At 38.4% G+C, this 12,514-nt stretch overlaps 1 protein-coding gene across 2 annotated transcripts in view; it reads left to right on the plus strand.

Annotated features, from left to right (window-relative positions):
- The window catches only part of LSAMP (limbic system associated membrane protein), a 665,273-nt gene that overhangs the window by 342,612 nt on the left and 310,147 nt on the right, over nt 1-12,514 (plus strand). For both annotated transcript variants that reach the window (XM_047876541.1, XM_047876542.1), the window contains exon 2: nt 12,066-12,298. In XM_047876541.1, the coding sequence (XP_047732497.1) occupies nt 12,066-12,298 (233 nt within the window). The remainder of the gene's footprint in view (nt 1-12,065; nt 12,299-12,514) is intronic.

The raw sequence follows: 12,514 nt of genomic DNA on the forward strand, positions 1-12,514 counted from the left end.
TGTCCGTGTGATTTATTAGCATTCATCAGTGATCTATTGGCTTCTTGTCAGTGGGGGGAGGGGACTACTATATTTCCTTCAGCTAAGATGGATCTGTTTGATAATATGTGCTCCTTCAATTTGCAGCTACCAGAAGCCCCTATTTCACATCTGTATCCACAAAGTACATTTAAAAATAGACTTCTTTTGCTCTTTGTTTTCATCTGCCTTAATTTCTTTTACCTCTACCCATAAAGGCAAACTAGACAGCCGAGCCCTTTTCTTAACCCACTGAGCCATCCAGGTGCCCCTGCAGAGCCCTTTTTTAATGGTAGCTCTGATAGACTGTCCCAATACTTACATATTTACTTATGTACTTACTGTGTGTTAACTCTGTTATATCATACATGCTGTATTTATTAATTGCCATGTCTTAGAAGGCATAATTTGATCCAAATTATATCTAAATGCATGTAATGAGGAATTGTATTATAACGTGGTTCTGCTCCAGTGATAACATTTACATAATGCTGTGTATGATAAGACTATAAAGTAAGGGGCTGGGTTTTCAAGTAAGACTTATGGAAAATAGTCTCCTGACTTTACAGCCATGTCTCATGCAATAGAATATTCATCCTAACTGCATTATAATTTATTATGAGCACTTTTATTTCCCTCTACTGCTAGAACGAGATAAAGAGTAAACTCTGCAAGGTATAGAGCACATTTTTTACTTGTAGAAGTTAGCATACATTTGATATTTACTTTGTAATGATTCAGAAGGTAACAAAATTTTCTTTAATTAGCTGTGCATTTGTTTTTAATTGCATAGTGAGTAAAAATTTTAGCTAGAATTCTGAGCCAGGATTATCAGACTGATTTTATTCTTTCAAAGGTATACCTAAAGGTAGCTTTATTTTCCCCTTCTAAATGAGAGGGGTTTTTCAGAAATAACAGAGACACATAGCAAGAATCCAAACAAAAGCAAAATTTAAGATTGCTTCTCATCCTCACTCAACCAAGTAGTGAGGAAAGAGGAGAATCTGTAGTTTAAAAGAGAGGAAAGAGTTATAGATGCATGTACTTCAGCTAGAGGATAATTGCCAGTCACATACTGAGAAGAAAAAAAGATAAGCCTTGTTCTTGCAACCTGAGGGTATATAAAGCATAGACAGTGACTCATCCAGTCCAAGAGGAACCCCAATTCTGCCAAGCAGATTGTAGCAGATCACAATGTACAGCATGGACCAGTTGTTATCCTCTGTCCAGGCTGCCCTCGGCTCTAACTGGATCTGATAGAAAGTGCTGAGGCATTTAAGACCTAAGCTGCCTGTGCACAGGTGTTCCAAAAAACAAAAACAAAAACAAAACAAAACAAAAACCTTACAAGTGTTCACAGATGGCATTAGTACCTCGATTTACAGTGTTGTACCATAATCATACTGCATCATCTTGCTTTCAATTTAACACCTGTGGGTTTTAGGGGACCAACTACTGACTAGAGAGACCAGAGGGGTGTCAGATGCAAGAGAATCCAGGCCTGTAAAAGGAGTTTGCCCCAGAAATACCTGTTAATAAGCAAGGAATTGGATTAAACCGTTTCTGGAGGTTGCTGGATTTCGCCTAACAATGGGATTTATGCAGAATGAAATGCCCAAAATTCAAATTATGAAATGTGATGGGGAAAAGGTTTTATTAGGCTCTCCCAAAGCTTACTGGGTATTCTAAATACTTTAGTCCATTTAATAATCACAATTATATGAGAAGATAGTCCTTATCCTTGTTTTACTGAAGAAACATATGGAAGCTCTTTGTTAATAGTGAACCCTTTCAGGGCCAGACACTGCTCTGTATATTTAAAATTCACGCATTTAAACATTACAACTACCCATTGAAGTAGAAAATTTTATAGTCTTCACTGTACAGATGAAGAAACTCAGGCACAGAGAAGGTCAGCAAATATCCTGAGAGTACAGAGCAAGGATCTGATGGAGCTAGAGTGAATGCAGAGCAGGAAGCTGGCTCTAGCTCCTCAGCCTGAACCCGTAAATATGCCCAGTGCTGCCTTTCCTCTACTAGGTAACTTGCAGAAGCTGCTAAACTATGGAACCCATGACTTTTCCATTTCACTACTGACAAGGAAATGGAGAATCTTGAATTATGGTGCAATTAAGAAAATCATGATTTATTTTCTAAACCAATGGAGACTCTGGAAAGAACCTAGAAGAGTTATTTTCAACCACTTATAAACGTTCCTGGGATTGATCCTAGCTGTGACTGAGATAGAACTCAGTTCTGCCCTGGCCTTAGCCTCAGTTCTGACCACTTTTTAAAATTTCTATCTTCTGGGACACCTGGGTGGCTCAGTTGGTTGAGCGTCCAACTTTGGCTCAGGTCATGATCTCACAGCTCATGAGTTCAAGCCCTGAGTCGGACTCTGTGCTGACAGCTCAGAGCCTGGAGCCTCCTTCGGATTCTGTGTCTCCCTCTCTCTCTCTGCCCCTAACCTATTCTCATTCTGTCTCTGTCTCTCTCAAAAATAAAGAAACGTTAATTTTTTTTCTTAATTTCTATCTTACTGTTTTCCATTTATTTCTTCTGTGTGAATGGAGAGATGACACAATTGATGTGAAAACAAGAGGAACACAGACTGTCCTAGAATTGCCAGTTTGCTGAGATAGACTCAGAACTTAATTTGGTGGTTGATTTCTGCTCTTTCTCTACTTGCTTTCCTCACCTGTACCACCTGTATGGATATGGGTTAATGCTTCTTAAAGAAAATGAACCTGAAGATATAGCAATACATGTATTATATATATGCTTATCTAAGGATGCATGTATGACTGGACAAGTGCTCACTACTGATAGTAAGAGATAAAAAGCATGTCTAGGGAGGACTTTTCATTGCTTTAGAAATGACAGACAGACTGTCCTGGCTTTATGATTTGCCATTGTGGATTCTTTTTTGCTCTTATAGGTGATGAATCATTCTAGTAGATAGTAACCCAAACACAGAGAGGGTGCTTTGTCAACATAGCAAATGCAAATAACTGGTGCAAATTGAATATTTAAAGAATTACATGATTGATCAGAAAGTCTGGGTAATAATATATTTAGTGGGTGTCATCAGACTCTCTGAAGAGAGAAACTTTTTGAATGGTCTAGGGAAATTGATGGTTTTCCTTTATAGCCACCGCTATGTATAACTATTTTCTTCTTATCTACCATACTCTCATCATGATAGAATATGAATATGACCATAGAAATTATTTTATATCTTATAAAAGATGTAAATCATGTACATCATGATTTATGTACATCCACGTACAATCACTTCATTTTATTCATGGAACTACCCTAAGAGTAGTTCTAGGGGGTTGGGTTAAGTATCATTAGCTTTATTTTACTTATGGAAAACTAAGATACAAAAAGGGTAGATGAATTACCTGTGTTCTGAAAGTGAGAACTAAAATCAGTTATCCTGCAGGAACTAAACAGTATACCTTTTACCCTAACATTCCAACAGAAGTGTAAAGATTCCTAAATCATCATGACAGTAATAGATTCACTTGAATCTGGTTCCTGTGGTTTGCTGCCTCTCTGTTCTCACCCACTCTGGAATATATGTTGCTACTTGTCTGTGTGTGTTCATATGCATGGGTGCATGCAGGCACTTGTACGTGAATGTGTGCAAAGTAGCTAGGGTGAGGAGAGATTATCATACCATGTAGATACTCTGTTGGTGATAACTGGACTAAAATTCAGTAGGAATCTAGAAGAATAAATTATTATCAAACTAAGATCAGTTTCTGGTCCAAGAGGATCAAAACTAAGGGAGCCTATATGCATAAGAACAAGAGAATGAGGGGTGCCTGGGTGGCTCAGTCAGTTAAGCGTCCGACTTCAGCTAAGGTCATGATCTTGCAGTTTGTGGGTTCAATCCCCACGTTGGGCTCTGTGCTGACTGCATGGAGCCTGAAGCCTGCTTCAGATTCTGTGTCTCCTCTCTCTCTACCCCTCCCTCACTCATGGTCTGTCTCTCTTTGTCTCTTTCTCAAAAATAAATAAACATTTTTTTAAAATGAACAAGAGATTGAGGCCAAGAGCGTAGGCAGGGTTAAAAGCCAGAAATCAAGTCTAGAAGGAGGTAGAGATGGAGCAAGGCAGTGAAAGAGCTGATGCTACTTGCTACAGACAAGACTAGCAGGTGCACCTAAGGGTCAGCAATGAATCCCCACAATAATCTTAATTTCTGAGTTTAATCTCAGAACATGGTAATGAAGCAGAGATGACCCAAAATGGTTAATAATTTAAAAATAGTTAAATTTGGGGCGCCTGGGTGGCTCAGTCGGTTGGGCGTCTGACTTCGGCTCAGGTCATGATCTCGCAGTCCGTGAGTTCGAGCCCCGCGTCGGACTCTGTGTTGACTGCTCAGAGCCTGGAGCCTGTTTCGGATTCTGTGTCTCCCTCTCTCTGACCCTCCCCTGTTCATGCTCTGTCTCTGTCTGTCTCAAAAATAAATAAACGTTAAAAAAAATTAAATAAATAAAAAATAAAAATATTTAAATTTGTTAACTAATTTGGCATATATTGTTTTTAATGTATTTGCATAGTGTTCCTGGAATTCCTTATACTTAAAATAATATGATAAATTCAGACTAAGAACTTCTGACTTCAGAGAGCCTACATTATTCCATCCTTTGCAATTCTTGATTTCACACACTCATGCTGGGAATGGACAACTTTAGGTCTTATTCCAAGAATATTTCCTTCTACATTTCATGATAGTGTGGTGGATTCAGTAAGGATATTGTTTGTAGGGTTAAGTACACAGGAAACAGCATCAAAATAAAGGCCCAGCACATTGTTGAAGACTTCTTTCCCATCCACATCTTGAGTCATTACATGTCTTACATGTCATGTAAGGGAGAGTCACAAATGTGAAAAATAATAAAAGTTAATTAAAAAGTAGCTTTCCAATTAATAAAGGTTAATAATTTCCTTAAATCTCAAATTGCCCCAATTGAGTTGATTCTTCCTTATCTGTTCTGGATGTTATAGACCCATTTATGTAGAGAAAAAAAAGAAAAAGACTAAGGTTAAATGACTTCTTCAGCATTAAATTAGGAAGCAACCAGGTTATAGCTTCCCCATTCACCATCATTTGTGTACAGATCTTCCTTGACTCATGGTGTGGTTACCTCCCAGTAAACCCAACATAAGTTGAAAATATCTTAAATCAAAAGTGCCTCACCTACCGAACATCTTACCTAGCCTATCCTACCTTAAGTGTACTCAAAATACTCACATTAGCCTACAGTAGGGCAAATTCACCTAACACAATGCCTATTTTACAATAAAGTATTGAATGTCTTATATAATATATTGAATGCTGTACCAAAAATGAAAAACAGAATGGTTGTAAGCATATCGGTTGTCCACCCACGTGATGGCATGGCTGATTAGGAGCTACAGCTCACTGCCACTGCCCTGCATCTTGAGAAAGTAACTGACCATATATCAGTAGCTGGGGATAAGATTTATATTCAATATTCAAAGTATGATTTCTACTAAAAGTGTATTGCTTTCACACTGTTGTAAAGTCAAGAAATTTTAAGTCAAAGCATTGTAATCTGGGGACTGTCTGTGCAAGATTATCTTGATGTATAATTATGGTACTAAAGTAACACAGTGGGGTGCCTGGGTGGCTCAGTCGGTTGAGCGCCTGACCTTGGCTCAGGTCATGATCTCGCAGTTCATGAGTTCGAGCCCCGCAGTCGGGCTCTGTACTGACAGCCCAGAGCCTGGATCCTGCTTCAGATTCTGTGTCTCCCTCTCTCTCTGCCCCTTCCCCACTCATGCCCTGTCTCTCTCTGTCTCTCAAAAATGAATAAATGTTAAAAAATATATATAAAGTAACACAGCAAAGGGGCATGTTTCATTTACTACTAACTTATAACCACAGCATGACTAGACTTCATTGTGGTGTTTCTGTCATGAGCATGACTTACGATTCAGGGACTTTGCTGGTGGCAGTTAAGTGTCTATAAATTAAGATGCATATGCTTATGAAAAAAACACCATTACACTGTAGACATTTGCCATATGCTACCAGATATTTAAACCAAGAGACCATGGTCTAACTCAGGGTTTGTCAGCTTCAGGCCTGTAGACATTTGGGGTATCTTTATTGTGGAGGTTGTCCTTTATCTTGGAGCGTCTTTAGCAGCATCCTTAGCCTCTACCCACTCAATGCCACTAGCAACCTCCCCACTTCAGGTTGTGACAACCAAAAAATGTCTCCAGATTATTTCCAAATATCATCTGCAAGCACGATTTACCCCCACTTGAGAACCACTAATCTCACTGTTCTTTCTTAATTTTCAAAATAAATCTCTTACCTATCCAGTTCCACTGCCCTGATCCTTACAATTAAGTATGAGGATCAATAACTGGTAAAAGATTGAGAAAATGTTCTCACTTGTGATCAATAGATAAATACAAGATTATATTCTTCAGAAAGAAAGGAACGTTTGGATAAATTCTAATGGTAAATTGGTACATTTTTAGCAGTAATGTTTGTTAAATATGAATAGATGTGCCTAGAGGCAATTGAACAGCCTTAAAATCTGGTAGATCTGTATCACTTATATCATGGATACACTGTCAGTAAATATGCTATTAAGAAATCTATTGCTACAGGGGCGCCTGGGTGGCGCAGTCGGTTAAGCGTCCGACTTCAGCCAGGTCACGATCTCGCGGTCCGGGAGTTCGAGCCCCGCGTCGGGCTCTGGGCTGATGGCTCAGAGCCTGGAGCCTGTTTCCGACTCTGTGTCTCCCTCTCTCTCTGCCCCTCCCCCGTTCATGCTCTGTCTCTCTCTGTCCCAAAAATAAAATAAACGTTGAAAAAAAAAAAAAATTTAAAAAAAAAAAGAAATCTATTGCTACAGATTGAATTTAGCATTTCTTTTCTGCCTCCAATTAATAGTCATCGTTTTAGAAGCAGGCTTATACAGTATGAGTAGAGCTGTCGATGTACCTGTTTGTATAAATGTACATAATATGCTTGGTATAAAGTGTTTGCAGAGATCTGATGCTTGAGATTTTTATGGGTGCATTGATTTTTTGTGACAGTTTTATGGCTGCAGATATACAGAACGAGGAACATAAAAATGCGTTTGTTTGCCCTTCCTGTAATTTTTTCAAAGCTGATTTAAAAAACAAAAATCACAGGCCCATAGGTAAGGTAAGTAACCCACGTGGTATTTGCAGATTCATGGTTAAAGTGGGCAAGCCAGTAAACATTTATCTACTGCTTTATGTTTCTTTTTCTTTTTCACATGTGACATAGAGTATGTAATTCCCAGGGATGATGTTTCTTCATAATGGAAACACTGAGCATACACTTTTCTGTCCTTCACTTTTATGTTAATACCACACTCAATAATTCTCTGTAAATTTCCCTTTGTATCTGATACTTTAAAAAAAAAATATTTTGAGAGGGGTGGGAGAGAGAGAGAGAGACAGAGAGAGAGAGAATTCCTACCAGGCTCCACGCGTTCAGTGCAGAGCTCATTGCAAAACTCAATTCCACAAACTGTGAGGTCATGATCTGATCTGAAATCAAGAGTCTGACACAACTGAGTCTGACTGACTGAGCCATTCAGGCACCCCTGTATCTGATACTTTTAATTATTTCTTTTTTTTTTTTTTTTAATTTTTTTTTTCAACGTTTATTTATTTTTGGGACAGAGAGAGACAGAGCATGAACGGGGGAGGGGCAGAGAGAGAGGGAGACACAGAATCTGAAACAGGCTCCAGGCTCCGAGCCATCAGCCCAGAGCCCGACGCGGGGCTCGAACTCGCAGACCGCGAGATCGTGACCTGGCTGAAGTCGGACGCTTAACCGACTGCGCCACCCAGACGCCCCTAATTATTTCTTAAGAAATGTTAAAATAATTACTAATTCATCTGCACTTCTTAGATAATTAATAAATATCTGATACTTGTTAAATACCAGTTTGTTAAATTCAGTTTATTTATTCTACATTTCAGTGAGCGCCTACTGTGCACATGGTGGGTGTATGCTGTTAGGTCCCTTGAGAGCTCCATAGGTGAATTCAGGAGGGTCACTGTCATTAATAAGCATACAAGGAAAGATAAATGCAAATAATTCTAATGCAATGTGGAGTACAGTGTGGTCATAAAAAGAGCCAAATAAAAGGATGGGATACTAATAATAGAAGATTTCCTAGAGAGATGTATTATATCCCCATGTTCCCAGTTGCCTGCCAAAAAAATCCCACCTGAAGTGAAGGGACATTCTCTGCCCCTCTCTCCTTGGCACCAACACCCACTCTTTTAAAGGAGCAGTCCTTTCTAAATCCTGGAATGATTTGCAGCATTGTAAACTCCTGGAAGAAACACTCTATTAAATCTAAACAATACATAACACGTATAGATTTTTAAAATACATCTCTTCACACGTTCCCAGCTGTAGCCATGGCTGATTTTGAAGATAAAGTCATTAGGTATCCATTTCTGAACTAGATTATCTGGTATATAAGCAGCATTCTAGGTGGGCCGGGGCGGGGGGGGGGGGGGGCGATAACTCATTATTATGTCATGATGGCATGGCATGAGAATTCTCATTTACTCTAGAGGAATGCCTAATGCACAGCTAAGCCAACTCACTTCCTATATGGGAGCACATGATGCTTGCTGGCCAGTCAGTGCATGCTGGGAACATGGGTCTGCATTAAATTGGCATTTAACCATTTTTGAATAACTAGGTGCTCCGTGACTACTGTGTGTCACTAGTTATTTTCACTGAACAAAGATAAATTCTACATGTCGAGATTATTTTGACTTTTTCAGTCTTTTCCTTGTGCACTTCTTATGGTTTGAAATAGTTACCACCTTAAATCAAAATATTAAAATTTTGAAAAGTTAAATTGCTTCTGAAACTATTATGTTTGCTGTTTTTCAGTATGAAAGTTTTGTAATGTTGTAAAAAGATTATTTTCTACTTTAGAGAGTCAATATATTTACTTTGAAACCACTGGCTACATAAAAAAAAAAAAAACCCTTAAATATCTGGAGGAGTCGTTTACCTTTTAAAAATACTACATTGTTGGGAAACCTGACTGGCTCAGGGAATGGAGCATATGACTCTTCCTTGACCTCAGGGTTGTGAGTTCAAGCTCCCCATTGGGTGTGGAGCTTACTTAAAATAAAAATTAAAAACAAATACTACATAGCCAAGATGTACATTAGTATCTTGGGTAACCATACTAAGTTAGTAAAAAGTGTGAGTGTATATATGTGTGTATATATACATATATGTGTGTGTGTTTATTTGTAAGTAAAAGGTAAATTTTAAAAATAAATGTAAGAAGAAAAATAATGTAAAAATAAGACGTTATATAGATTGTCATAGCAAATTTTCATATAATGTATTGTCTTGGTAGATGCACTTTTATGGGTCTGGCAATTTTGCTGAAATAGTCAATTACTTCTTTAGATAAGATAGTTCTGAACATTGTCAGAGAATAGTTTGGAATAATGACCTATGTGATAATTTTAACTTTCCCATGGATAAAAATTGCTAAAATGTCCAGAGGACCCTAAACACCTGTCTTAGAAACTCTACCTTGTGCTCATAAGGAAATTTGTTCAATTCATTTGTTGACGCTGTAGGGTTTGGGAGAGGGAAGTGTAAAAGAGGTAATCGTCTGTCCTCCTCCCTGTGCGTGTGATGCTGTCACTTTAACAAGAGGCATTTATCAATACCTAAGATTACATAACATAAATTGTTGGAAGCACCTAAATGAATAGGGCAAAGTATCTATCTTTAATTGATTTGTAGGCCATATCTATGTAAAATATGTTGTATAGTCTTTTTTTTTCCAAATTGAACATATTAGGGCCATAGTTGGGGCTAGACATTATTCAGAGTACCTCCCTATGATGTAGCATATCTGTTTCCTGGTGTGTTGAGCTGCCTAGATGAGAAAAGTGCAAGGAGGTTCATGATAAAGGTTTAAAATGCATTTACAGAGGTCAATTTCCATTCTTCTCAGTAGAAAAGAAGAACACAGTAAATCCATATCAATAACTTCATTTATGATACAGAAATGCAGCAAAGCAGCCTATTAACTCATAAATGATTCTCATTTAAGAAGTGCCACAAATACCATGAAAGATAGAGAAATGATGACACAAAATAGTAGAACAGGAAAAGTACAATCAGGTCTGGAAAGAAGCATGAAGCATCCATGAAGTTAGCTTTGTACTCCATTATGGAGAAATTCTAAATTATCAAGCACATATAATTAATCCCAACAATATCTTCATGGCAGAGAGACCCATATTGGGTAACAGAGATACCAAATGATGATTTCATCTACTTATGTTTATGAAAATAAATAAATGCAGAAGAAAAGAGACACCTGCGTATCATGGAATTCAAGTCATTAAATAAAATTCTCGTGTTAAATAAAATATTAAGTTCACTTAAAAATGATGGGATAAGGGGGTCTTTTGAATGATAGGTGAGGTATTTTAAAAGGATTCAGCATTTCTGCTTTTAAGGAAGATGGGTTGGCCTCTGTATAGCTACTGTAGACAGCCTGTAGATAAGGCATTAATTTCTATCTATGCATAGGTACAGAATCTCTACAACTGGCTTTTTTGACCTAAGAGAAAACCTGGATTGGACTCAGTTTGGAAAATACAGGACATGGTATTTTAACTGTTCTGCTGTCATGCTCCTGGCTTCTTCTCTATCCCTCATGCCTCAGAGTGCTGAGCAGATGGCTCTACAGTTGTGAACAGGGTCTGGGACAATCTCCCTGTGGGGCAGACATAAATCTTGCCAAAGGGATACAGAGAGAAGTTTGTTGCTCAATTTTTCCATTTCCTGATTCTTGCTGAAATTGAAGGGGAAAACTATATTCCCCATGAAGCTTTTTTTAAATTTTTTTAATGTTTATTTATTTTTGAGAGAGAGAGAGAGACAAAGACAGACTGTGAGCTGGGGAAAGGTCAGAGAGAGGGAGACACAGAATCCGAAGTGGGCTCCAGGCTCTGAGCTGTCAGCACAGAGCCCGACTTGGGGCTCGAACTCACAAGCCACGAGATCATGACCTGGGGTGAAGTCAGATGCCCAACCAACTGAGCCACCCAGGTGCCCCTCCCCATGAAGCATTTACCCCTTCTCAATGGAGAATCCATTGATTCTCCAGATTCTTTGCCTCTTTCTTGAAAGTTTCAGAAAGAGATCCTGTTAGGCTTTTAAAATAAGTATTTATTAAAGTAAACATTTTTCCCCTTCATCTTTCATAGAATAGGAACCACAGAACTGGTTTATTCATCTCCTATAAAATATTGAACTCATTCTGATGTGTTGGAAATGCTGGTAGCAAGCTGTTTTGCCAGCAGACAACCTGCTGCCCTCGGCAGCTGGAACCAGACATAGGCAAGAAGATGCTAGCTTTGATTTCCCTGACACAATACCTTTCTTCTTACCTTTGGACCTGTTCACACACTTCTCACTCCTGGGAGAGGGCATTCCAAACTTATAAGAATCCAAAGCAAATTCTGAAATCTAGTCTAATTTCTACAGCAGTGGGGCATGATTTGAATCTACCATCACACTCTTGTGCAAATTTAGGAAATAGTTATGAAAGAATTCATACAATTCAAAGCTCAGGAAATGTGCCACATTATCACTTGTCAAATTCTCAGTTACTAAAACAGATGGAGTTTTGCGTGAATGACCTTCTCCTAGACAAGAAGAAGAAAATCCAGTAGGAAATCAATACCTATCTAAATTTATTTGCCTGCATTTTTCATACTGATTGTTTATGGCTAAACTGAGTCTAATTTAATTACATCCATCCACTGAATGGTAAGTAGATCTTAGGATAAATAGTGACAATACATAGGACTCTAAGAAATGGCATGGCAATAATTCATCCTGTATATAATTATTGTTCTTCACTGGTCTTGTTGAAGGCAATGTGGACAATGAATGCAGATGCAGGTATGGCTAAGTTTCTAATGTTGTTATTCTGCTCTACCAGGTGCGTTGTAGAAGACAAGAACTCAAAGGTGGCGTGGTTGAACCGTTCTGGCATCATTTTTGCTGGGCATGACAAATGGTCTCTGGACCCTCGGGTTGAGCTGGAGAAACGCCATTCTCTGGAATACAGCCTCCGAATCCAGAAGGTGGATGTCTATGATGAGGGCTCCTATACTTGCTCGGTTCAGACACAGCATGAGCCCAAGACCTCCCAAGTTTACTTGATCGTGCAAGGTAAGAAAAGGTGGGATAGGTAGGTGGTAAGGGAGTGGTGAGAGAAAAAAAAATTAACATGATGTATAAAATATTTCACATGCATTTTTTTGTTTAAGTATCTATTTTTTCGCTAAAAGGATAGACTTAAAATGAAATGACTAAGGAGAAAGAGGAATCTTGCCACTGTGAGCCAGTACTCTTGGTAAAAATATTTTCTCCTAGCCCTGAGTATAA

Source organism: Prionailurus viverrinus, chromosome C2 (assembly GCF_022837055.1).
Source record: "Prionailurus viverrinus isolate Anna chromosome C2, UM_Priviv_1.0, whole genome shotgun sequence".
Taxonomy (NCBI): Eukaryota; Metazoa; Chordata; class Mammalia; order Carnivora; family Felidae; genus Prionailurus; species Prionailurus viverrinus.